The sequence below is a fragment of the Anser brachyrhynchus genome, assembly GCF_964034855.1.
Source record: "Anser brachyrhynchus genome assembly, chromosome: 37".
Taxonomy (NCBI): domain Eukaryota; kingdom Metazoa; phylum Chordata; class Aves; order Anseriformes; family Anatidae; genus Anser; species Anser brachyrhynchus.
Genome location: NC_137730.1, coordinates 143,099 through 169,793, shown reverse-complemented (window position 1 = coordinate 169,793; position 26,695 = coordinate 143,099). Strand labels below are relative to the sequence as shown.

Sequence of the window (26,695 nt, the reverse complement as noted above, 5' to 3'; positions counted from 1 at the left end):
CCAGCAGTTCCACCACCACCTCCAGCACCATCTCGACCACCCCCAGCACCATCTCCAGCAGTCCCAGCACCATCTGGACCACCCCCAGCACCACCTCCAGCAGTCCCAGCGCCATCTCCACTAGTCCCAGCACCATTTCGACCACGCCCAGCACCATCTCCAGCAGTCCCAGCAGCATCTCCATCAGTCCCAGTACCATCTCCAGAACAATCTGGACCACCTCCAGGACCACCTCCAGCAGTCCCAGCACCTTCTCGACCACCAGCAGCACCATCTCCAGCAGTCCCTCCACCACCTCCAGTAGTCCTAGCACCATCTCCAGCACCATCTCGACCAGTCCCAGCACCACCTCCAGCAGTCCCAGCACCATCTCCAGTAGTCCCAGCACCATCTCCAGCACACCCAGAACCATCTCCAGCAGCTCCAGCACCACCTCCAGCAGTCCCAGCACCATCTGGACCACCTCCAGCACCATCTCCAGCAGTCCCAGCACAACCTCCAGCAGTCCCAGCACCATCTCGACCACATACAGCACCACCTCCAGCAGTCCCAGCACCATCTCGACTACCCCCAGCACCATCTCCAGCAGTCCCAGCACCACCTTCAGCAGTCCCACCACCATCTCCAGCAGTTCCACCACCACCTCCAGCACCATCTCGACCGCCCCCAGCAGCACCTCCAGCAGTCCAAGCACCATCTGGACCACCCCCAGCACCATCTCCAGCAGTCCCAGCACCACCTCGACCACCCCCAGCACCATCTCGACCACCCCCAGCACCATCTGGACCATGCTCAGCACCACCTCCAGCAGTTCCACCACCATCTCGACCGTCCCCAGCACCACCTCCAGCAGTCCCAGCACCATGTCGACCACCTCCAGCACCATCTCCAGCAGTCCCAGCACAACCTCCAGCAGTCTCAGCACCATCTCGACCACACACAGCACCACCTCCAGCAGTCCCAGCACCATCTCGACTACCCCCAGCAGCATCTCCATCAGTCCCAGCACCATCTCCAGCACAATCTGGACCACCTCCAGCACCACCTCCAGCAGTCCCAGCACCATCTCGACCACACCCAGCACCACCTCCAGCAGTCCCAGCACCATCTCCAGCAGTCCCAGCACCACCTCAACCACCCCCAGCACCACCTCCGGCAGTGCCAGCACCATCTCCAGCAGTCCCAACACCATCTCCAGCAGTCCCTCCACAACCTCCACCACCCTCTCGACCGTCCCCAGCAGCACCTCCAGCAGTCCCAGCACCATCTCCAGCACCATCTGGACCATGCTCTGCACCACCTCCAGCAGTTCCACCACCATGTGGACCACCTCCAGGACCACATCCAGCAGTGCCAGCGGCACCTCAACCACACCCAGTAGGACTTCTAGCAGTCCCACCACCACCTCCAGAAGTCCCAGCACCTACTCGACCACCCCCAGCACCATCTCCAGCAGTCCCAGCACCATCTCCAGCAGTCCCAGCACCACCTCGACCACCCCCAGCACCATCTCCACCACCCCCAGCACCATCTCCAGCAGTCCCAGCACCACCTCCATCAGTCCCAGCACCACCTCCAGCAGTCCCACCACCATCTCCAGCAGTTCCACCACCACCTCCAGCACCATCTCGACCGCCCCCAGCAGCACCTCCAGCAGTCCCAGCACCATCTGGACCATCCACAGCACCATCTCCAGCAGTCCCAGCACCACCACCAGCAGTCCCAGCACCATCTGGACCACCCCCAGCACCACCTCCAGCCGTCCCAGCACCATTTCGACCACCCCCAGCACCACCTCCAGCAGTCCCAGCAGCATCTCCATCAGTCCCAGTACCATCTCCAGCACAATCTGGACCACCTCCAGGACCACCTCCAGCAGTCCCAGCGGCACCTCAACTACACCCAGTAGCACTTCCAGCAGTGCCAGCACCACCTCCAGCAGTCCCAGCACCGTCTCGACCACGAGCAGCACCATCTCCAGCAGTCCCTCCACCACCTCCAGTAGTCCTAGCACCATCTCCAGCACCATCTCGACCAGTCCCAGCACCACCTCCAGCAGTCCCAGCACCATCTCCAGTAGTCCCAGCACCATCTCCAGCACACCCAGAACCATCTCCAGCAGCTCCAGCACCACCTCCAGCAGTCCCAGCACCATCTGGACCACCTCCAGCACCATCTCCAGCAGTCCCAGCACAACCTCCAGCAGTCCCAGCACCATCTCGACCACACACAGCACCACCTCCAGCAGTCCCAGCACCATCTCGACTACCCCCAGCACCATCTCCAGCAGTCCCAGCACCACCTCCAGCAGTCCCACCACCATCTCCAGCAGTTCCACCACCACCTCCAGCACCATCTCGACCGCCCCCAGCAGCACCTCCAGCAGTCCAAGCACCATCTGGACCACCACCAGCACCATCTCCAGCAGTCCCAGCACCACCTCGACCACCCCCAGCACCATCTCGACCACCCCCAGCACAATCTCCAGCGTTCCCAGCACCATCTCCATCAGTCCCAGTACCATCTCCAGCACAATCTGGACCACCTCCAGCACCACCTCCAGCAGTCCCAGCACCATCTCGACCACACCCAGCACCACCTCCAGCAGTCCCAGCACCATCTCCAGCAGTCCCAGCACCACCTCAACCACCCCCAGCACCACCTCCGGCAGTGCCAGCACCATCTCCAGCAGTCCCAACACCATCTCCAGCAGTCCCTCCACAACCTCCACCACCCTCTCGACCGTCCCCAGCAGCACCTCCAGCAGTCCCAGCACCATCTCCAGCACCATCTGGACCATGCTCAGCACCACCTCCAGCAGTTCCACCACCATGTGGACCACCTCCAGGACCACATCCAGCAGTGCCAGCGGCACCTCAACCACACCCAGTAGGACTTCTAGCACTGCCAGCACCACCTCCAGCAGTCCCACCACCACCTCCAGAAGTCCCAGCACCTACTCGACCACCCCCAGCACCATCTCCAGCAGTCCCAGCACCACCTCCAGTAGTCCTAGCACCATCTCCAACACCATCTCGACCACCCCCAGCACCACCTCCGGCAGTCCAGGAACCACCTCCAGTAGTCCCAGCACCATCTCCAGCACACCCAGAACCATCTCCAGCAGTCCCAGCACAACCTCCAGCAGTCCCAGCACCATCTCGACCACACACAGCACCACCTCCAGCAGTCCCAGCACCATCTCGACTACCCCCAGCACCATCTCCAGCAGTCCCTCCACCACCTCCACCACCCTCTCGACCGTCCCCAGCAGCACCTCGAGCAGTCTCAGCACCATCTGGACCACCCCTAGCACCATCTCCAGCAGTCCCAGCACCACCTCCAGCAGTCCCAGCACCACCTCCAGCAGTCCCACAACGATCTCCAGCAGTTCCACCACCACCTCCAGCACCATCTCGACCGCCCCCAGCAGCACCTCCAGCAGTCCCAGCACCATCTGGACCACCTCCAGCACCACCTCCAGCAGTCCCAGCACCACCACCAGCAGTCCCAGCACCAGCTCGACCACCCCCAGCACCACCTCCAGCAGTCCCAGCGCCATCTGGACCACCTCCAGCACCATCTCCAGCAGTCCCAGCACCACCACCAGCAGTCCCAGCACAAACTGGACCACCCCCAGCACCACCTCCAGCAGTCCCAGCACCATCTGGACCACCCCCAGCACCATCTCCAACAGTCCCAGCACCATCTCCAGTAGTCCCAGCCCTACCTCGACCACACACGTCACAACCTACAGCACCATCTTGACCGCCCTCAGCACCACCTCCAGCAGTCCCAGCACCATCTCTACCACCCCCAGCACGACCTCCAACCGTCCCAGCACCATCTTGACTGCCCACAGCACCACCTCCAGCAGTCCCAACACCACCTCCAGCGCCATCTGGACCACCCCCAGCACCACCTCCAGCAGTCCCAGCACCATCTCTACCACCCCCAGCACGACCTCCAGCCGTCCCAGCACCATCTGGACCACATCCAGCACCACCTCCAGCAGTTCCAGAACCAGCTCGACCACCCCCAGCACCAACTCCAGCAGTCCCAGCACAATCTCGACCACCCCCAGCACCATCTTCAGCAGTCCCAGCACAATCTCCAGCAGTCCCAGCCCTACCTCGACCACACACATCACAACCTCCAGCACCATCTTGACCGCCCTCAGCACCACTTCCAGCAGTCCTAGCACCACCTCCAGCACCATCTGGACCACCCCCAGCACCATCTCGACCATTCCCAGCAGCACCTCCCGCAGTCCCAGCACAACCTCTAGCAGTTCTACCACCACCTCTACCACACACAGCACCACCTCCAGCAGTGCCAGTACCATCTCCAGCAGTCCCACCGCCACGTCCAGCACCCTCTCGACCGCCGCCAGCAGCACATCCAGCAGTCCCAGCACCACCACCAGCAGTGCCAGCACCATCTCGAGCACCCCCAGTACCATCTCCAGCAGTCCCAGCACCACCTCTAGCAGGCCCAGCACCACCTCCAACAGTCCCACCACCATCTCCAGAAGTTCCACCACCACCTCCAGCACAACGTCAACCGCCCCCAGCAGCACCTCCAGCAGTCCCAGCACCATCTGGACCACCTCCAGCACCATCTCCAGCAGTCCCAGCACCATCTCGACCACCCCCAGCACCATCTCCAGCAGTCCCAGCACCATCTCCAGCAGTCCCGGCCTTGCCTCGACCACACACATCACAACCTCAAGCGGAATCTTGACCGCCCTCAGCACCACCTCCAGCAGTCCCAGCACCACGTCCAGCACCATATGGACCACCCCAAGCACCATCTCGAGCAGTCCCAGCAGCACCTCCCGCAGTCCCAGCACAAACTCTAGCAGTTCCACCACCACCTCTACCACACACAGCACCACCTCTAGCAGTGCCAGCACCATCTCCAGCAGTCCCACCACCACGTCCAGCACCCTCTCGACCGCCCCCAGCAGCACCTCCAGTAGTCCCAGCACCATCTCCAGTAGTCCCAGCACCATGTCGACCACCCCCAGCACAATCTCCAGCGTTCCCAGCACCATCTCCAGCAGTCCCAGTACCATCTCCAGCACAATCTGGACCACCTCCAGCACCACCTCCAGCAGTCCCTGCACCATCTCTACCACACCCAGCACCACCTCCAGCAGTCCCAGCACCATCTCCAGTAGCCCCAGCACCATCTCCAGCAGTCCCTCCACAACCTCCACCACCCTCTCGACCGTCCCCAGCAGCACCTCCAGCAGTCCCAGCACTATCTCCAGCACCATCTGGACCATGCTCAGCACCACCTCCAGCAGTTCCACCACCATGTGGACCACCTCCAGGACCACCTCCAGCAGTCCCAACGGCACCTCAACCACACCCAGTAGCACTTCCAGCAGTGCTAGCACCATCTCGACCACACACAGCACCACCTCCAGTAGTCCCAGCACCATATCCAGCACACCCAGTACCATCTCCAGCAGTTCCAGCACCATCTCCAGCAGTCCCAGCACCATCTGGACCACCTCCAGCACCATCTCCAGCAGTACCAGCACAACCTCCAGCAGTCCCAGCACCATCTCGACCACACACAGCACCAGCTCCAGCAGTCCCAGCACCATCTTGACCACCCCCAGCACCATCTCCAGCAGTCCCTCCACCACCTCCACCTCCCTCTCGACCGTCCCCAGCAGCCCCTCGAGCAGTCCCAGCACCATCTGGACCACCCCCAGCACCATCTCCAGCAATCCCAGCACCACCTCCAGCAGTCCCAGCACCACCTCCAGCAGTCCCACCACCATCTCCAGCAGTTCCACCACCACCTCCAGCACCATCTCGACCGCCCCCAGCAGCACCTCCAGCAGTCCCAGCACCATCTGGACCACCTCCAGCACCATCTCCAGCAGTCCCAGCACCATCTCCAGCAGTCCCAGCCCTGCCTCGACCACACACATCACAACCTCAAGCACAATCTGGACCGCCCTCAGCACCACCTCCGGCAGTGCCAGCACCATCTCCAGCAGTCCCAACACCATCTCCAGCAGTCCCTCCACAACCTCTACCACCCTCTCGACCGTCCCCAGCACCACCTCCAGCAGTCCCAGCACCCTCTCGACCGTCCCCAGCAGCACCTCGAGCAGTCCCAGCACCATCTGGACCACCCCCAGCCCCATCTCCAGCAATCCCAGCACCATCTCGACCACCCCCAGCACCATCTCCAGCAGTCCCAGCACCATCTGGACCACCTCCAGCACCACCTCCAGCAGTCCCAGCACCACCTCCAGCAGTCCGAGCACCATCTGGACTACCTCCAGCACCATCTCCAGCAGTCCCAGCACCACCACCAGCAGTCCCAGCACAATTTGGGCCACCCCCAGCACCACCTCCAGCAGTCCCAGCACCATCTCTACCACCCCCAGCACGACGTCCAGCCGTCCCAGCACCATCTCGACCACCTCCAGCACCACCTCCAGCAGTCCCAGCACCAGCTCAACCACCCCCAGCACCACCTCCAGCAGTCCCAGCACCATCTCGACCGCCCCCAGCAGCACCTCCAGCAGTCCCAGCACCATCTCCAGCAGTCCCAGCCCTACCTCGACGACACACATCACAACCTCCAGCACCATCTTGACCGCCCTCAGCACCACCTCCAGCAGTGCCAGCACCACCTCCAGCACCATCTGGACCACCCCCAGCACCATCTCGACCATTCCCAGCACCACCTCCCGCAGTCCCAGCACAACCTCTCGCAGTTCTACCACCACCTCTACCACACACAGCACCACCTCCAGCAGTGCCAGTACCATCTCCAGCAGTCCCACCGCCACGTCCAGCACCCTCTCGACCGCCGCCAGCAGCACATCCAGCAGTCCCAGCACCACCACCAACAGTCCCAGCACCATCTCGACCACCCCCAGTACCATCTCCAGCAGTCCCAGCACCACCTCTAGCAGGCCCAGCACCACCTCCAACAGTCCCACCACCATCTCCAGCAGTTCCACCACCACCTCCAGCACCATCTCGACCGCCCCCAGCAGCACCTCCAGCAGTCCCAGCACCATCTGGACCACCTCCAGCACCATCTCCAGCAGTCCCAGCACCATCTCCAGCAGTCCCAGCCCTACCTCAACCACACACATCACAACCTACAGCACCATCTTGACCGCCCTCAGCACCACCTCCAGCAGTCCCAGCACCACCTCCAGCACCATATGGACCACCCCCTGCACGACCTCCAGCCGTCCCAGCACCATCTGGACCACCGCCACCACCACCACCAGCAGTCCCAGCACCATCTCGACCACCCCCAGCAGCACATCCAGTAGTCCCAGCACCATCTCCAGCACCATCTGGACCACCTCCAGTACCATCTCCAGCAGTCCCAGCACCATCTCCAGTAGTCCCAGCACCATCTCGACCACCCCCAGCACAATCTCCAGCGTTCCCAGCACCATCTCCAGCAGTCCCAGCACCATCTCCAGCAGTTCCACCACCATGTGGACCACCTCCAGCACCACCTCCAGCATTCCCAGCACCATCTCGACCACACCCAGCACCACCTCCAGCAGTCCCAGCTCCACCTCCAGCAGTCCCAGCACCATCCTGACCATCCCCAGCACCATCTCCAGCAGTCCAATCACCGTCTCCAGCAGTCCCAGCACCACCTCCAGCAGTTCCAGCACCATCTCTACCATCTCCAGCAGTACCAGAACCACCACTACCACACACAGCACCACCTCTAGCAGTCCCAGCACCATCCTGACCATAACCAGCACCACCTCCAGCAGCATCTCGACCACCCCCAGCACCGTCTCGACCATTCCCAGCAGCACCTCCAGCAGTCCCAGTACCATCTCCAGTAGTCCCAGCACCATCCTGACCATCTCCAGCACCATCTTCAGCAGTCCCAGCAGCATCTCGAGCAGTCCCAACACCATCTCCAGCACCATCTCGACCACCCCCCGCACCATCTCCAGCAGTCCCAGCACCACCTCCAGTAGTCCCAGCACCATCTCGACCACCCCCAGTACCATCTCCAGCAGTCCCAGCACCACCTCCAGCAGTCCCAGCACCGTCTTCAGCAGTTCCACCACCACCTCCAGCACCATCTCGACCGCCCCCAGCAGCACCTCCAGCAGTCCCAGCACCATCTGGACCACCTCCAGCACCACCTCCAGCCGTCCCAGCACCATCTGGACCACCCCCAGCACCATCTCCAGCAGTCCCAGCACCATCTTGACCACCCCCAGCACCATCTCCAGCAGTCCCAGCACCACCTCCAGCAGTCCCAGCACCACCTCCAGCACCATCTGGACCACCCCCAGCACCACCTCCAGCACTCCCAGCACCATCTCCACCATCTCCAGCACCACCTCCAGCAGTCCCAGCACAATCTGGACCACCCCCAGCACCACCACCAGCAGTCCCAGCACCATCTCTACCACCCCTAGCACGACCTCCAGCTGTCCCAGCACCATCTGGACCATCCCCAGCACCACCTCCAGCACTCCCAGCACCATCTCCACCATCTCCAGCACCACCTCCAGCAGTCCCAGCACAATCTGGACCACCCCCAGCACCACCACCAGCAGTCCCAGCACCATCTCCAGCACACCCAGCACCATATCGACCATTCCCAGCAGCATTTCCAGCAGTCCCAGCACGACCTCTAGCAGTTCCACCACCACCTCTACCACACACAGCACCACCACCAGCAGTGCCAGTACCATCTCCAGCAGTCCCACCGCCACGTCCAGTACCCTCTCGACCGCCCCCAGCAGCACCTCCAGCAGTCCCAGCACCATCTGGACCACCCCCAGCACCACCTCCAGCAGTCCCAGCACCATCTCGACCACCCCCAGCACTACCTCCAACAGTCCCAGCACCATCTCCAGTAGTCCCAGCACCATCTCGACCACCCCCAGCAACATCTCCAGCAGTCCCAGCAGCGTCTCCATCAGTCCCAGTACCATTTCCAGCACAATCTGGACCACCTCCAGCACCACCTCCAGCAGTCCCAGCACCATCTCGACCACCCCCAGCACCATCTCCAGCAGTCCCAGCACAACCTTCAGCAGTCCCAGCACCATCTCGACCACCCCCAGCACCATCTCCAGCAGTCCCAGCACAACCTTCAGCAGTCCCAGCACCATCTCGACCACCCCCAGCACCATCTCCAGCAGTCCCTCCACCACCTCCACCACCCTCTCGACCGTCCCCAGCAGCACATCCAGCAGTCCCAGCCCTACCTCGACCACACACATCACAACCTCCAGCACCATGTGGACCGCCCTCAGCACCACCTCCAGCAGTCCCAGCACCACCTCCAGCACCATATGTACCACCCCCAGGACCACCCCCAGCAGGCCTAGCACCATCTGGACCACCCCCAGCACGACCTCCAGCCGTCCCAGCACCATCTGGACCACCCCTAACACCACCTCCAGCAGTCCCAGCACCACCTCCAGCAGTCCCAGCACCATCCTGACCATCCCCAGCACCATCTCCAGCAGTCCTAGCACCATCTCCAGCAGTCCCAGCACCACCTCCAGCATTTCCAGCACCATCTCTACCATCTCCAGCAGTACCAGCACCACCACTACCACACACAGCACCACCTCTAGCAGTCCCAGCACCATCCTGACCATCCCCAGCACCACCTCCAGCAGCATCTCGACCACCCCCAGCACCGTCTCGACCATTCCCAGCAGCACCTCCAGCAGTCCCAGCACCATCCTGACCGCCCCGAGCACCACTACCAGGAGTCCCAGCACCATCTCCAGTAGTCCCAGCACCATCCTGACCATGTCCAGCACCATCTTCAGCAGTCCCAGCAGCATCTCCAGCAGTCCCAACACCATCTCCAGCACCATCTCGACCACCCCCAGCACCACCTCCAGCAGTTCCAGCACCACCTCCATGAGTTCCAGCTCCACCACTACCACACTCAGAACCATCTCCAGCAGTCACAGCACCATCCTGACCTCCCCCAGCACCACGTCCAGCAGTTCCAGCACCATCTCGACCAGCCCCAGCACCATCTCCAGCAGTCCCACCACCACCTTCAGCAGTCCCAGCATCATCTCCAGCAGTTCAAGCACTATCTCAACCATCCCCAGCACCACCTCCAGCAGTCCCAGAACCACTTCCAGCAGTCCCAGCACCATCTCCAGCAGTCCCAGCACCACCTCTACCACAGACATCAGCACCTCCAGCAGTCCCAGCACCACCTACAGCAGTCCTACCACCATCTTGACTACACACAGTACCACCTCCAGCAGTCCCAGTACCATCTCTAGGAGTCCCATCACCATCTCGACCACCCCCAGCACCATCTCCAATACCACCCCTACCACACACAGGAGCACCTCTAGCAGTCCCAGCACCATCTCAACCAACCACAGCAGCATTTTGACCACCCCCAGCACCACTCCTACAAATCCCAGTACCAATGGGACCACCCCCAGCACCATCCAGACAACTCCAAGTATCCCTCTTAGCAGTAGTTTCCCAGCAACGTCTACAACAGAGACCACCACCACTGAAACCACCCCCTTCAGCACCACCCCAATATCTACCAGCACTGTCCTAGTGACCACCAGCACTGTCCCAGTGACCACCAGCATTGCCCCAGTTACCACCATCACCTCCCAAGTGACCACCACCACCCCAGTAACCACCACCAGCTCCCCAATGACCACAACCACCACCACGACCACTACCACAACGACCACAACGACCACCACCACCCCAACGATCACGACCAGCACCACCACCACCCCAACAACCACCACCACCCGAACGACCACCACGGTTCCTCCAGGTCAGCCTCCATATCCCTCCTGTCCTCCCTCCTCTCAGCCCCCTCACTCCTCCACTCCACCTCCCAGGCCTCCATTGTTGACCCTCACCCCTGTCTTCCCTGGGGTCTCCTCACGGGACCCCCACCCCTGGCTGCCCCCTGACCTCCGCTCTCCCCGCAGTGGTCTGCCAGAACGGAGGCACCTACGACTCCATCAAGTGCCTCTGCCTCCCTGACTTCTACGGCCCCTTGTGCGAGTTCTTCAGCGACTCCATCACCACCGATCTCCGTAAGTGTGGCCTCCCCCCAGCCCGGGGCCTCCGTCTGGCCTGCAACCTCCGCCCGGCCCTGGCCCCCCGCACTCAGCCCCCTCCTGCCTCTCGCAGCCATCGAGGGGACGATCGTGGCCAATGTGGAGCTGGTGGTGACCGTCACCAACTTCGACTACACGGAGGAGCTGCAGAACCCCCGCTCGGAGGCCTATGAGAACTTTGAGAAGCAATTCCGGCAGGAGGTGAGGCCCGGGAGCACGAGGGGAGGCCGGGCCCCATGAGGGGAGGCTGGGAACCCGAGGGGAGGCTGGGAGCTCAAGAGGAGACCAGGGTGCGCAAGGGGAATTTGGGAGCACAACAGGAGACCGGGAGTGAGAGGGGAGGCTGGGAGTGAGAGGGGAGGCCGGGCCCCGTGAGGGGAGGCCGGGCCACACCGCACCCATCCTCACGGCACCCGTCGCCCTGGCAGATGGCCAAGATCTACAGCTCCGTGCCCGGCTACGAGGGCGTGAAGATCCTCCGCATTGTGCCGGCAGCCTCCAGCAGGCGGGGAGCCCGGGTGCGCAGGGCCGGGGGAGACTCCGCGTCCTCCCCCGTGGCCACCGGCCTCAACGTGGACCACGAGGTCATCTTCAGAACCACCGCCAGCCCCAACCTGACCGAGGAGTTCCAGAGCAAGACGAAGGAGTTGGTGCAGAAGCTTCAGGAGACTGCCGACAGCCAGAGCAACTGCGAGAACGACTCCTGTGGGTGTTGCGTCCTCCCCCCTCGCCCCCCGACCCCTCGGGGAGGCCCCAGAGAAGGGTCCCTGACAGCCTCTCTCTCCCGGCAGCCATTGTCTGCTTCAAGGTGCCACCCAGTCCCATCATCAAGAACATGACGGAGTCCACTTCATTTGACGGTGAGGCCTGGGTGCCTGGGGTGACCCCCACGGAGCCCCATGCACCCCCTGAGCCCCCTATGCACCCCACCAGCCCCTACACCCCTCACCACTCCATTTGACCCCCTCCTGTGCCCCTTCCTCAGCACTGTGCCAGCAGCGGGCGCCCGTTGGCTACCAGGACTACTACTTCGCGCTGAACACGAGCAGCACCATCCGCTGCGTCACCAACTGCACGGCCAACACGCCCGGAACCATGGACTGCCACCATGGCGAGTGCCGCGTCACCCGCACCGGACCTCAGTGCTTGTGAGTGGCACCACGCGTCCCGCTGTGCACACCCCCCGGCCCCCTGGGAGCACCGGGCCCAACTGTTCCTTGTCCCTGTTCCTTGTCCCTGCAGCTGCCGGGATGAATCGCTCTACTGGTACACGGGCACCCGGTGCTCCGGGCGCATCAGCAAGGTGGCCACCGGGCTGGGGGTGGTGGTCACGGTGCTGCTCGTCGCCTGCATCACCCTTGCTGTGCTGCTGGTGATACGGAAGAAGGGCAGGAAGAGGTAGAGGGGCAGGGATTGTTGGTGTGGATTGGATTAGGTTGGTTGGGTTGGTTGGGTTGGGTTGAGGTGAGTTGGGTTGGGGTGTTTTGGTTTGGATGGGTTGGGTTGGTTAGGTTGGGTTTAGTAGGTCTGGGTTTAGTAGGGTTGAATGATTTGGGGTCTTTTGTGTTTGTTCGGGGTGGTTGGTTTGGATGGTTTGGGGTCTTCTGGGTTCGTTGGGTTGGGGTGGTTTGGGTCGAGTTAGGTTAGGTTGGATGGGTTGGGTTGGTTGGGTTGGGTTTAATTGCGTTGGATGGTCCGGGGTCTTTTGGGTTGGTTGGTTGGTGATGGACACGTGGGCTGGTGGCAGACACCTTGGCTTGGTTTGGGTTCCGAATGGGGTTGTTGGTGGACATCTGGGCAGGCTTGGGGGGGTGGGGGAGAGCCCCTTCCCCTGTTATTCTGCCCCCTCCAAGCCCCCTGGCGCTGTCCCCCAGGAACACTTCGGCCACCGTTGAGGAGAACTGGTACGAGAACAAAGGTGGCACCTGGACGGCATCCGATGGCTTCGTCCTCAGCAACAGCAACGCCACCGACCCAGGTCGGGAGGGCTCGGGGGGGCAGCACTGGGGGGGGCGGTGGGACCACAGCTGCTCCCCCAGCCCCACCACTCACCCTATCGCCCCCCACCCATGTCCCCAACAGGAGGCAGCCTACGGAGCTTCACGGGCTCGCTGGAACGGGTCAACACCGATATCACGGTGGGTGCCCACCCAGCCCCCCCCCCCCCCCCCCATACTCAGCCTTCATCCCGCAGCCCCCCTGGACCCGTCTCACCTCCATCCCCTTCTCTTTTCTCTCCACCCCCCCGCAGATGCAGATCGCCAGACCCTCGCTGCGACCCCAGTTGTGACCCAGGTACTGTGAGATGTGGGGCAAGGGAATGTGGGGTGGGAACACACGGTGTGGGGCTGGGATGGGGGCAGGGGGATGTGGGGCAGAGCGCTGTGGGGCAGGGGGATGTGGGAACCAAGAATCTTCTCAATGATTCTCCTCCAAGGTCTTCGCTGGCCCCTCCTCACCTCATTGCCCACCAGGACCTCCAGGACCTTCTCAATGACACTGATTCCAAGGACTATGTTGCCTCCTCCTCACCTCGGTGCCCATCAGGACCTCCAGGACCTTCTCAACGATGCTGATTCCAAGGATAACGTTGCCTCCTGGTCACCTCAGTGCCCACCAGCACTTCCAGGGCCTTCTCAACGACGCTGATTCCAAGGTCATCGTTGGCTCCAGCTCACCACGATGCCCACGGGAGTAATCTGGGAAGAAGCAGATGGGATGGGGAACAATTTGGGAAGACTCAGCCAGGAGTCAACCTGGGGAGACCCAACTGGGGAGGCCCAACTATGACTGGAAATGCTCTTGTAAAACCCAACCATGGCTCAAAATGCTCTTGGAAGACCCAACCATGACTTGAAATGCACTTTGAAGAGCGAACCATGGCTCCAAATGCTCCTGGAAGACCCAGACATGGCTCAAAATGTTCTGGGAAGACCCAACCATGTTTGGAAGCAATCTGTAGGAACCTGGCAGAGCTGGAAGTGGCCCAGGACAGCCCAGCAGTGACTGGAAATGGGCTTGGCAGGACCCGGGCATGTTTTTTTGCTCAGCGAGGAGGAGGAAACACCTGTGTTTGCAGATCCTGGCAGTGGGGGACAAGACTCCCGGGCAGTGTCTGCCCATTCCACTTAGGGTTGGGCAATCCCAATAAAAATTCTGTGCATCCCAACAAAAATTCTGCTGCTGCCTCTGGCCGCACGCCAGCCGTGGTCACAAGGGATGTTGGGGCCGGGGTGGAAACTGGCCAACCACAGCCCCCTTGTGGCTGCAGCTGCTGGGGTCCATCTAGGTCCTTCTGGGGGGTCTCCACCAGTGCTGGGAGCCACCAGAACCCACAAATCCCCAGCTCCCGGTCCCAAATTTGGGTCAGATTCAACCCAAATCCCCCCAGCCCTACAGGTCTTAGAAGGTCCCCAAATGCCCCCAGCCCTACAGGTCCTGGCAGCTCCCTGGGCACCAGTAAAGCCTCATGGGAAGGTGACAGGGACAGGGGACGTTGGGGACGGGGGATATGGCAGATGGAGATGGGGGGCACCAGGGATGGGGGGACATCACTGATGGGGTTGGGAGACGAAAAGGATGTGGATGTGCTCCCAAATTGCCCCAAATGCCTCAAAAATGAACACAAATTGCCCCAAAGTGAACACAAAACACACCTAAATGTCCCCATATGTCCCCAAACAGTCCCCAAATGTCCCAAAATAGACCTGAAATGGCCCAAAAGTGGACCCCAAGACAGCCCCGGAATAGAAAAGCCCCAAAGTGCCCCAGAACGGCCCCAAAGCAGCCTGAACATTGGACCTGGAATTGACCTGAAAAAAAAAAACAACATCAAAATATTTCCAAATGGCTCCAAATGCCCCCATATCACAGAATCACAGAACCATCTTGGTTGGAAGAGACCTCCAAGATCACCGAGTCCAACCTCTGACCTAGCACTAACAAGTCCTCCACTAAACCGTATCACTGAGCTCTACATCTAAACGTCTTCTAAAGTCCTCCAGGGATGGTGACTCAGCCACTTCCCTGGGCAGCCCATCCCAATGCCTCACAACCCTCTCAGTAAAGAAGTTCTTCCTAATATCCAACCTAAACCTCCCCTGGCACAATTCCCCCTCGTCCTGTCACCAGGGACGTGGGAGAATAGACCTACCCCCGCCTCGCTACAGCCTCCTTTAAGGTAACTGTAGAGAGCGATAAGGTCACCCCTGAGCCTCCCTCCTCTTCTCCAGACTGAACAACCCCAGCTCCCTCAGCCGCTCCTCGTAAGCCTTGTTCTCCAGACCCCTCACCAGCCTCGTTGCCCTTCTCTGGACTCGCTCGAGCATCTCCATGTCCTTCCTTTAGCGAGGGGCCCAAAACTGAACACAGTACTCAAGGTGCGGAATCACCAGAGCTGAGCACAGGGGGACAATCACTTCCCTAGCCCTGCTGGCCACACTGCTTCTTAGGCAAGCCAGGATGCTGTTGGCCTTCTTGGCCACCTGAGCACACTGCGATGGTTGGAATCAAAATTAGAGGACCCAAAGACGGTTGGAAATGATCTTGGATGACCCAACGTCATTGGAATCGACCTTGGAGAACCCAACGATGGTTGGACACGACCTGGGAAGACCCCACGATGGCTGGAATCAACCTACCGCCCCCCAGTCCCAGCCCCCAGTCCCCAATTTGGGCAGCGATATCGGGGAGGGGGCCATCATGTTTGTCCCGAGTAATGGGGAGGGGACCGTCACGTTTGTCCCCACGGTCACGGTGCCCACGATTGGTCCGGGCATGGCCCGTCCCCCAACCACCACCCACCCCGGGGATGAGCAGCTCCTCCCCGCAGAGGGGCAAAGTTCCCCACTGCCACTCCTGCCTCAGGCATGGCTCCGCACTGGGATGCTGCTGGCAGCGCCACAGGTCTGGGGGGCAGCAAGATGGGGTCTTGCACCCGGGCCTTCCTCCTCCTCTTCTTCCTCCTCCTCTATGGGGATGCAACGGGTGAGTGGAGCCCGGGCAGGGGGCACCGAAACACAGCCATGGGGGCGGGAGGAGGTGGCCTCCCCTGGGGCATCTCCTTGGGGTGCGTTGGGGAGGCTGAGGGGGGAATCGACCTCCACGCCCTGAGGTGGCACTGTCCTCTCGGGGACAGGGACAGGACATTGGGGAGGGGGACAAGTTTGGGGAGGGTGACGGGGACACTGGGGACAGGGACAGGGACACTGGGGAGGGGAACGAGGACAAGGACAGGGATGGGGACACTCCACAGCCCCCCACTCCGCGCTGATGGCACTGATGAGGCCCAGTGGAATCCAGAAATCGGGCAGGGGAGGCCACAAATCGGGGCAGTGTAGACGACGAACTGGGGCGGTGGAGGCCAGAACTGTGGCATCGGAGGCCAGAACTGGGGCAGTGGAGGCAAAAATTGGGGCAGCTGAGGCCAGAACTGGGGAAGTTGAGGCCACAAATGGGGCACTGGAGGCCAGAATTGGGACAGCGGAGGCCATGAACTTGGGCAGAAGAGACCACAAATTGGGACAGCAGAGGCCACGTCCTCCCGTGCGGCCTCCGCCCCACCCAACCCACGAACGTGTGAACGGGAACAGGACAAGGGTCAGATGAAAGCGAAAGTGGGGGAGAGGCCGGGATGGGAACAGACACAGGCGAGGCCGGAGGGTACAAAGGGGAAAGGTGCGGGACGGGGCGGCCTCCACAGGGCGCTCAGTGACGTGGCCTCTACATCAAAAGGAAGCAGCACCACCACATAAGGGACCTATATAATTTCTGCAGCGACCTCCAGCACCACCCCAGAAACCTCCAGCACCTCCCCAAACACCTCCAGCATGTCTCCAGTGACCTCCAGCATCTCCCCAGACACCTTCAGCACCACCCCAGAGACCTCCAGCACTTCCCCAGTCACCTCCAGCATCTCCCGAGTGACCTCCAGCACCTCCTCAGACACCTCCAGCATCTCCACAGTGAACTCCAGCACCTACCCAGACACCTTCAGCATCTCCCCAGTGACCTCCACCATCTCCCCAGTGACGTCCAACACCTCCCCAGAAACCTCCAGCACCTCCCCAGACACCACCAGCATGTCTCCAGTGACCTCCAGCATCTCCCCAGACACCTTCAGCACCACCCCAGAGACCTCCAGCACTTCCCCAGTCACCTCCAGCATCTCCCCAGTGACCTCCAGCACCTCCTCAGACACCTCCAGCATCTCCCCAGTGACCTCCACCATCTCCCCAGTGACGTCCAACACCTCCCCAGACACCTCCAGCACCTCCCCAGACACCTCCAGCATGTCTCCAGTGACCTCCAGCTTCTCCCCAGACACCTTCAGCACCACCCCAGAGACCTCCAGCACTTCCCCAGTCACCTCCAGCATCTCCCGAGTGACCTCCAGCACCTCCTCAGACACCTCCAGCATCTACCCAGACACCTCCAGCACCTCTCCAGCCACCTCCGGCACCTCCCCAGACACCTCCAGCATATCTCCAGCGACCTCCACCATCTACCCAGACACATCCAGCACCACCCCAGAGACCTCCAGCACCTCCCCACTGACCTCTAGCACCTCAACAGTGACCTCTGGCACCTCCCCAGCCACCTCCAGCACCTCCCCAGCCACCTCCAGCACCTCTCCAGTGACCACCAGCATCTCTCCAGAAACCTCCAGCACCTCCCCAATGACCTCTAGCACCTCCCCAGTGACCTCCAGCACCTCCCCAGTGACCTCAGGCATCTCCCCAGACACCTCCAGCACCTCTCCAGCCACCTCCAGTACCTCCCCAGATGCCTCCAGCATCTCCCCAGCCACCTTCAGCTTCTCCCCAGACACCTTCAGCACCTCCCCAGTGACTACCAGCATCTCCCCAGAAACCTCCAGCACCAACCCAGACACCTCCAGCATATCTCCAGCGACCTCCAGCATCTACCCAGACACATCCAGCACCACCCCAGAGACCTCCAGCACCTCCCCACTGACCTCTAGCACCTCAACAGTGACCTCTGGCACCTCCCCAGCCACCTCCAGCACCTCCCCAGCCACCTCCAGCACCTCTCCAGTGACCACCAGCATCTCTCCAGAAACCTCCAGCACCTCCCCAGTGACCTCTAGCACCTCACCAGTGACCTCCAGCACCTCCCCAGTGACCTCAGGCACCTCCCCAGACACCTCCAGCACCTCTCCAGCCACCTCCAGTACCTCCCCAGATGCCTCCAGCATCTCCCCAGCCACCTTCAGCTTCTCCCCAGACACCTTCAGCACCTCCCCAGTGACTACCAGCATCTCCCCAGAAACCTTCACCACCAACCCAGACACCTCCAGCACCTCTCCAGTGACCTCCAGCACCTCTCCAGCCATCTCCAGCACCACCCCAGACACCTCCAGCACCTCCCAACTGACCTCTAGCATCTCCCCAGACACCTCCAGCACCTCCCCAGACACCTCCAGCACCTCTCCAGCCACCCCCAGCACCTCCACAGTGACCACCAGCAACTCCCCAGAAGCCTCCAGCACCACCCCAGACACCTCCAGCACCTCCCCAGTGACCTTCAACACCTCCCCAGAGACCTCCAGCACCTTCCCAGTGACCTCCAGCACCTCCCCGGAGACCTCCAAGAGCACCCCAGACACCTCCAGCACCTCGACAGAGACCTCCACCATCTCCCCAGTGACCTCCACCATCTACCCAGACACCTCCAGCACCTCCACAGTGAACTCCAGCATCTACCCAGACACCTCCAGCATCTCCCCAGTGACCTCCACCATCTCCCCAGTGACCTCCAACACCTCCCCAGAAACCTCCAGCACCTCCCCAGACACCACCAGCATGTCTCCAGTGACCTCCAGCATCTCCCCAGACACCTTCAGCACCACCCCAGAGACCTCCAGCACTTCCCCAGTCACCTCCAGCATCTCCCCAGTGACCTCCAGCACCTCCTCAGACACCTCCAGCATCTACCCAGACACTGCCAGTACCTCCCCAGACACCTCCAGCACCACCCCAGACACCTCCAGCATGTCTCCAGTGACCTCCAACACGTCCACAGAGACCTCCACCATCTCCCCAGTGACCTCCAGCACCTCCCCAGACACCTCCAGCACCTCTCCAGTGACCACAAGCATCTCTCCAGAAACCTCCAGCACCACCCCAGACACCTCCACCATCTCCCGAGTGACCACCAACATCACTCCAGCCACCTCCAGCACCTCCCCAGCCACCTCCAGCAACTCCCCAGACACCTTCAGCACCTCCCCAGTGACCTCCAGCACCTCCCCAGACACCTCCAGCACCTCCCCAGACACCTCCAACACCTCTCCAGCCACCTTCAGCACCTCCCCAGACACCTCCAGCATCTCTCCAGCCACCTTCAGCTTCTCCCCAGACACCTTCAGCACCTCCCCAGTGACCACCAGCACCTCCACAGAGACCTCCAGCATCTACCCAGACACCTCCAGCATCTCCCCAGTGACCTCCACCATCTCCCCAGAGACCTCCAGCACCTCCCCAGAAACCTCCAGCACCTCCCCAGACACCTCCAGCATGTCTCCAGTGACATCCACCATCTCCCCAGACACCTTCGGCACCACCCCAGAGACCTCCAGCACTTCCCCAGTCACCTCCAGCATCTCCCCAGTGACCTCCAGCACCTCATCAGACACCTCCAGTACGTCCCCAGACACCTCCAGCACCACCCCAGACACCTCCAGCACCTCCCCAGTGACCTCTAGCACCTCCCCAGTGACCTCCAGCACCTCCCCAGACACCTCCAGCACCTCTCCAGCCACCTCCAGCACCTCCACAGACACCTCCGGCATCTCTCCAGCCACGTCCAGCATCTCCCTAGGCACCTTCAGCTTCTCCCCAGACACGTTCAGCACCTCCCCAGTGACCTCCAGCATCTCCCCAGCCACCTTCAGCTTCTCCCCAGTGACCACCAGCATCTCCCCGGATACCTCCAGCACCACCCCAGACACCTCCACTATCTCCCCAGTGACCTCCAGCACCTCCCCAGAGACCCCCAGCACCTCCCCAGAGACCTCCACCATCTCCCCAGTGACCTCCAACACCTCCCCAGAAACCTCCAGCCCCTCTCCAGACACCTCCAGCATGTCTCCAGTGACCTCCAGCATCTCCCCAGACACCTCCAGCACCACCCCAGAGACCTCCACCACTTCCCGAGTCACCTCCAGCATCTACCCAGTGACCTCCAGCACCCCCTCAGAAACCTCCAGCATCTACCCAGACACCTCCAGTACCTCCCCAGACACCTCCAGCACCTCTCCAGTGACCACCACCATCTCTCCAGCCACCTCCAGCATCTCCCCAGCCACCTCCAGCAACTCCCCAGACACCTTCAGCACCTCCCCAGTGACCTCCAGCATCTCCCCAGACACCTCCAGCATCTACCCAGTGACCTCCAGCATCTCTCCAGCCACCTCCAGCACCTCCCCAGACACCTCCAGCATCTCCCCAGAAACCTCCATCACCTCTCCAGCCACCTCCAGCACCTCCCCACTGACCTCTATTACCTCCCCAGACACCTCCAGCATGTCTCCAGTGACCTCCAACACCTCCCCAGACACCTTCAGCACCACCCCAGAGACCTCCAGCACTTCCCCGGTCACCTCCAGCATTTCCCGAGTGACCTCCAGCACCTCCTCAGACACCTCCAGCATCTACCCAGACACCTCCAGTACCTCCCCAGACACCTCCAGCACCACCCCAGACACCTCCAGCACCTCCCCAGACACCTCCAGCACCTCTCCAGTGACCACCAGCATCTCTCCATCCACCTCCAGCATCTCCCCAGACACCTTCAGCACCTCCCCAGAAACCTCCAGCACCTCTCCATCCACCTCCAGCATCTCTCCAGAAACCTCCAGCAGCACCCCAGAAACCTCCAGCACCTCCCCACTGACCTCTAGCACCTCCCCAGTGACATCCAGCACCTCCCCAGACACCTCCAGCACCTCACCAGGCACCTCCATCACCTCCCCAGACACCTCCAGCATCTACCCAGTGACCTCCAGCATCTCTCCATCCACCTCCAGCATCTCCCCAGACACCTCCAGCACCTCCCCAGAAACCTCCATCACCCCTCCAGCCACCTCCAGCACCTCCCCAGAAACCTCCAGCACCTCCTCAGACACCTCCAGCATGTCTCCAGTGACCTCCAACACCTCCCCAGACACCCTCAGCACCACCCCAGAGACCTCCAGCACTTCCCCGGTCACCTCCAGCATCTCCCGAGTGACCTCCAGCACCTCCTCAGACACCTCCAGCATCTACCCAGACACCTCCAGTACATCCCCAGACACCTCCAGCACCTCCACAGACACCTCCAGCACCTCCCCAGACACCTCTAGGACCTCTCCAGTGACCACCAGCATCTCTCCATCCACCTCCAGCATCTCCCCAGACACCTTCAGCACCTCCCCAGAAAGCTCCAGCACCTCTCCAGCCACCTCCAGCAGCACCCCAGACACCTCCAGCACCTCCCCAGTGACCTCCAACACCTCCCCAGAAACCTCCAGCGCCTCCCCAGACACCTCCAGCATGTCTCCAGTGACCTCCAACACCTCCCCAGACACCTCCAGCATCTACCCAGACACCTCCAGTACCTCCCCAGACACCTCCAGCACCACCCCAGACACCTCCAGCACCTCCACAGACACCTCCATCACCTCTCCAGCCACCTCCAGCACCTCCCCAGAAACCTCCAGCACCTCCCCAGACACCTCCAGCATGTCTCCACAGACCTCCAACACCTCCCCAGACACCTTCAGCACCACCCCAGAGACCTCCAGCACTTCCCCAGTCACCTCCAGCATCTCCCGAGTGACCTCCAGCACCTCCTCAGACACCTCCAGCATCTCCCCAGACACCTCCAGCACCACCCCAGACACCTCCAGCACCTCCCCAGACACCTCCAGCACCTCCCCAGACACCTCCACCATCTCCCTAGTGACCTCCAGCATCTCTCCATCCACCTCCAGCATCTCCCCAGACACCTTCAGCACCTCCCCAGAAACCTCCAACGCCTCTCCAGCCACCTCCAGCACCTCCCCAGAGACCTCCAGCACCTCTCCAGCCACCTCCAGCACCTCCCCAGAGACCTCCAGCACCTCCACAGAGACCCCCAGCACCTCCCCAGACACCTCCAGCACCTCCCTAGACACCTCGAGCGTCTCCCCAGACACCTCCAGCTCCTCCCCAGGGACCTCCAACACCTCCCCAGGGACCTCCAACACCTCCTTGGACAGCTCCAGCATCTCCCCAGTGACCTCCAGCACCATCCCAGTGACCTCCAACACCTCCCCAGAGACCTCTAGCACCATCCCAGTGACCTCCAGCACCTCCCCAGAGACCTCCAATACTGGTCTAGTAAGCTCCAGCACCATCCTAGTGAGCTCCAGCACCGTCCCAGTGAGCTCGAGCACCAACCCAGTGAGCTCCAGCACCTTCCCAGTGACCTCAAGCAGCATCCCAGTGCCCTCTGACACCTCCCCAGTGATCTCCAGTACCATCCCAGTGACCACCAGCACCGTCCCAGTGACTTCCAGCACCTCCCCAGTGACCTCAAGCACTGTCCCAGTGACTTCCAGCACCTCCTCAGTGAGCTCCAGCACCTCCCCAGTGACCTCCAGCAGCATCCCAGTGACCTCCAGCACCTCCCCAGTGACTTCCAGCACCTCCCCAGTGATCTCCAGCACCTCCCCAGGGACCTCCAGCACTGTCCCAGTGACTTCCAGCACCTCCTCAGTGAGCTCCAGCACCTCCCCAGTGACCGCCAGCAGCATCCCAGTGACCTCCAGCACCTCCCCAGTGACTTCCAGCATCTCCCCAGGGAGCTCTAGCACCGTCCCAGTGACCTCCAGCACTATCCCAGGAACCACCAGTACAGCTCTAGTGACCCCCACCACCTCCCCAGTGACTGTCACCACCACCCCTGTAACCACCACCACCTCCCCAACAACCACAACCAGCACCATGACCACTACCACGACGACCACAATGACCACCACCACCCCAATGACCACAACCACCACCACTACCACCACCCCAACGACCACAACCACCAGCACTACCACCACCCCAACGACCACAACCACCAGCACTACCACCACCCCCACCACCCCAACAACCACCACCACCCGAGCGACCACCACTGTTCCTCCAGGTCAGCCTCCATATCCTTCCTGTCCTCTCTCCTCTTGCCCTCCTCCCTCCTCCGCCCCTCCTCCCAGGCCTCCATCGCTGCCCCTCGCCCCCGTCCTCCTCGGGCTCTCCTCTTGGGACCCCGATGCCTGGGTGCCCCCGGAGGCGCTCCCTGACCTCTGCTCTCCCCGCAGTGGTCTGCCAGAATGGAGGCTACTACGACGATATCAAGTGCGTCTGCCCCTCTGACTTCTACGGCCCTTTGTGCGAGTTCTTCAGCGACTCCATCACCACCGAGATCCGTAAGTTCGGCCTCCCCCCATCCCACGGCCTCCACCCTCCTTGACCTCCCCCCTGGCCAACAGCCTCTGCCCGGCCCCGGCCCCCCATGCTCACCCTCCTCCTGCCTCCCGCAGCCATCGAGGGGACGATCGTGGCCAACGTGGAGCTGGTGGTGACCGTCACCAACTTCAACTACACGGAGGAGCTGCAGGACCCCCGCTCGGAGGCCTACGAGAACTTTGAGAAGCAATTCCGGCAGGAGGTGAGGCCCAGGAGCACGAGGGGAAGCCGGGAGCGAGAGGGGAGACCAGGGTGCACAAGGGGAGTTTGGGAGCACAACAGGAGGCCGGGAGCGAGAGGGGAGGCCGGGAGCAAGAGGGGAGACCGGGAGCGAGAGGGGAGGCCGGGCCCTGTGAGGGGAGGCCGGGCCACATCGCAACCATCCTCATGGCGCCCCTTGCCCTGGCAGATGGCCAAGATCTACAGCTCCGTGCCCGGCTACGAGGGCGTGAAGATCCTCCGCATTGTGCCAGAGGCCTCCAGCAGGCGGGGAGCCCGGGTGCGCAGGGCCGGGGGAGCCTCCGCGTCCTCCCCCGTGGGCACCGGCCTCAACGTGGACCACGAGGTCATCTTCAGAACCACCGCCAGCCCCAACCTGACTGAGGAGTTCCAGAACAAGACGAAGGAGTTGGTGCAGAAGCTTCAGGAGACTGCCGAAAGCCAGGGCGACTGCGAGAATGACTCCTGTGGGTGTCCCGTCCTCCCCCCTCGCCCCCCGACCCCTCGGGGAGGCCCCAGAGAAGGGTCCCTGACAGCCTCTCTCTCCCCGCAGCCATCGTCTGCTTCAAGGTGCCACCCAGTCCCATCATCAAGAACATGACGGAGTCCACTTCATTTGACGGTGAGGTCTGGGTGGCCAGGGTGCCCCCACAGACCCCCCCATTCACCCCCTGAGCCCACTATGTACCCCACCAGCCCCTATACACCCCACCACCCCATCTGACCCTCCTTCCGTGCCCCCTCCTCAGCACTGTGCCAGCAGCGGGCGCCCATCGGCTACCAGGACTACTATTACGCGCAGAACATGAGCAACATCATCCGCTGCGTCACCAACTGCACGGCCAACACGCCCGGCACCATTGACTGCCACCATGGCGAGTGCCGGGTCACCCGCGCCGGGCCACAGTGCTTGTGAGTGCCACCACGCGTCCCTCTGTGCACACCCCCGCCCCCCTGGGAGCATCGGGCCTAACCCTTCTTTGTCCCTGCAGCTGCCGGGATGAATCGCTCTACTGGTACACGGGCACCCGGTGCTCCGGGCGTGTCAGCAAGGTGGCCACCGGGTTGGGGGTGGTGATCACGGTGCTGCTCGTCGCCTGCATCACCCTTGCTGTGCTGCTGGTGATACGGAAGAAGGGCAGGAAGAGGTAGAGGGGCAGGGGTTGTTGGGGTGGATTGGATTGGGTTGGTTGGGGTGATTGGGTTGAGGTGAGTTGGGTTGGGGTGGTTAGGTTTGGATGGGTTGGGTTGGTTAGGTTGGGTTTAGTAGGTCTGGGTTTAGTAGGGTTGAATGATTTGGGGTCTTCTGGGTTAGTTTGTTTGGGGTGGTTTGGGTTGAGTTGGGTTGAGTTGGGTTAGGTTGGTTGGGCTGGGTTGGTTGGGTTGGGTTTAATGGGTTGGATGGTCCGGGGTCTTTTGGGTTGGTTGGTTGGTGACGGACACGTGGGCTGGTGGCAAACACCTGGCCTTAGGTTGGGTTCCGAATGGGGTTGTTGGTGGACATCTGGGCAGGCTGGGGGTGGGGAGGCACAGCCCCCTCCTCTGTTCCTCTGCCCCCTGCGAGCCCCCTGGTGCTGTCCCCCAGGAACACTTCGGCCACCATTGAGGAGAGCTGGTACGAGAACGATGGCGGCACCTGGACGGCATCAGACGGCTTCGTCCTCAGCAACAGCAACGCCACCGACCCAGGTCGGGAAGGCTCCGGGGGGCGGCACTGGGGGGGGCGGTGGGTCCACAGCTGCTCCCCCAGCCCCACCACTCACCCTATCGCCCCCCACGCATGTCCCCAACAGGAGGCAGCCTACGGAGCTTCACGGCCTCACTGGAACGGGTGAACACTGACATCCCGGTGGGTGCTCCCCCAGACCCGTCCCCCCTCTTGCACTCCCCCCCCATCCCGCAGCCCCCCCAGACCCATCTCACCTCTGTTCCCTTCTCTTTTCTCTCCAACCCCCGCAGATGCAGATCGCCAGACCCTCGCTGCGACCCCAGTTGTGACCCAGGTATGTGGGGCAGGGGAATGTGGGGTGGGAACACAGGGTGTGGGGCTGGGATGGGGGCAGGGGGGTGTGGGGCAGAGCGCTGTGGGGGGGGGTGATGTGGGAACCAAGAATCTTCTCAATGATTCTCCTCCAAGGTCTTCGCTGGCCCCTCCTCACCTCATTGCCCACCAGGACCTCCAGCACCTTCTCAATGTCGCTGATTCCAAGGACAATGTTGCTTCCTCCTCACCTCGGTGCCCACCAGGACCTCCAGGACCTTCTCAACGATGCTGATTCCAAGGACAATGTTGCCTCCTGCTTACCTCAGTGCCCACCAGCACTTCCAGGACCTTCTCAACAATGCTGATTCCAAGGAAAACGTTGCCTCCTGCTGACCTTGGTGCCCACCAGAACTTCCAGTACCTTCTCAGCGACGCTGCTTCCAAGGTCATTCTTATCTCCTGCTCACCACGGTGCCCATGGGAGTAATCTGGGAAGAACCATATGGGCTGGGAACAATTTGGGAAGACTCGGCCAGGGGTCAAACTGGGGAGACCCAACTATGACTGGAAATGCTCTTGGAATCACCACCCAGCCATGACTCAAAATGCTCTTGGAAGACACAATCATGGCTGAAAATGCTCTTGGAAGACCCAACCATGGCTGGAAATGCTCTTTGAAGGCCCAACCACGGCTGGAAGCAATCTGTAGGAACCTGGCAGAGCTGGAAGCGGCCCAGGACAGCCCAGCAGTGACTGGAAATGGGCTTGGCAGGACCCGGGCATGTTTTTTTGCTCAGCGAGGAGGAGGAAACACCTGTGTTTGCAGATCCTGGCAGTGGGGGACAAGACTCCCGGGCAGTGTTTGCCCATCCCACTTAGGGTTGG

General features: G+C 61.8%; 4 protein-coding genes across 4 annotated transcripts in view; all 4 read left to right on the top strand.

Moving 5' to 3' along the window:
- Positions 1 to 25,507, top strand: part of LOC308184583 (mucin-3A-like) — a 64,749-nt gene extending 39,242 nt beyond the window's left edge. The window contains exon 4 of the mRNA XM_080571785.1: positions 25,097 to 25,507. The gene's annotated coding sequence lies outside the window, so the exon portion shown is untranslated. The remainder of the gene's footprint in view (positions 1 to 25,096) is intronic.
- On the top strand, positions 10,403 to 12,049 carry LOC308184582 (uncharacterized protein). The gene is made up of 2 exons (XM_080571784.1): positions 10,403 to 10,818; positions 10,979 to 12,049. The coding sequence occupies exons 1-2, from the start codon at positions 10,689 to 10,691 to the stop codon at positions 11,281 to 11,283; spliced, it is 435 nt and encodes a 144-aa protein (XP_080427910.1). The 5' UTR covers positions 10,403 to 10,688; the 3' UTR covers positions 11,284 to 12,049.
- On the top strand, positions 11,920 to 13,400 carry LOC308184587 (uncharacterized protein; the record flags this gene model as incomplete). Its single annotated transcript, XM_080571789.1, has 5 exons — positions 11,920 to 11,970; positions 12,096 to 12,508; positions 12,985 to 13,088; positions 13,193 to 13,248; positions 13,362 to 13,400. Exons 2-5 carry the CDS (start codon positions 12,219 to 12,221, stop codon positions 13,398 to 13,400), a joined length of 489 nt encoding a protein of 162 aa, XP_080427915.1. The 5' UTR covers positions 11,920 to 11,970; positions 12,096 to 12,218.
- LOC308184574 (mucin-17-like) lies at positions 22,853 to 25,106 on the top strand. The gene is made up of 3 exons (XM_080571776.1): positions 22,853 to 23,567; positions 23,682 to 23,809; positions 24,017 to 25,106. Exons 1-3 carry the CDS (start codon positions 23,411 to 23,413, stop codon positions 24,425 to 24,427), a joined length of 696 nt encoding a protein of 231 aa, XP_080427902.1. The 5' UTR covers positions 22,853 to 23,410; the 3' UTR covers positions 24,428 to 25,106.
- Positions 25,508 to 26,695: the final 1,188 nt, after the last annotated feature.

Coding starts and splice junctions, on each gene's coding strand:
- LOC308184582 (XM_080571784.1), top strand. CDS start 10,689: ATGACCACAACCACCACCACGACCACTACCACAACGACCACAACGACC. Junction 10,819..10,978: donor GACCACCACGGTTCCTCCAG/GTCAGCCTCCAT, acceptor CTCTCCCCGCAG/TGGTCTGCCAGAACGGAGGC.
- LOC308184574 (XM_080571776.1), top strand. CDS start 23,411: ATGCCTGGGTGCCCCCGGAGGCGCTCCCTGACCTCTGCTCTCCCCGCA. Junction 23,568..23,681: donor CTCCATCACCACCGAGATCC/GTAAGTTCGGCC, acceptor TGCCTCCCGCAG/CCATCGAGGGGACGATCGTG. Junction 23,810..24,016: donor AGAAGCAATTCCGGCAGGAG/GTGAGGCCCAGG, acceptor TTGCCCTGGCAG/ATGGCCAAGATCTACAGCTC.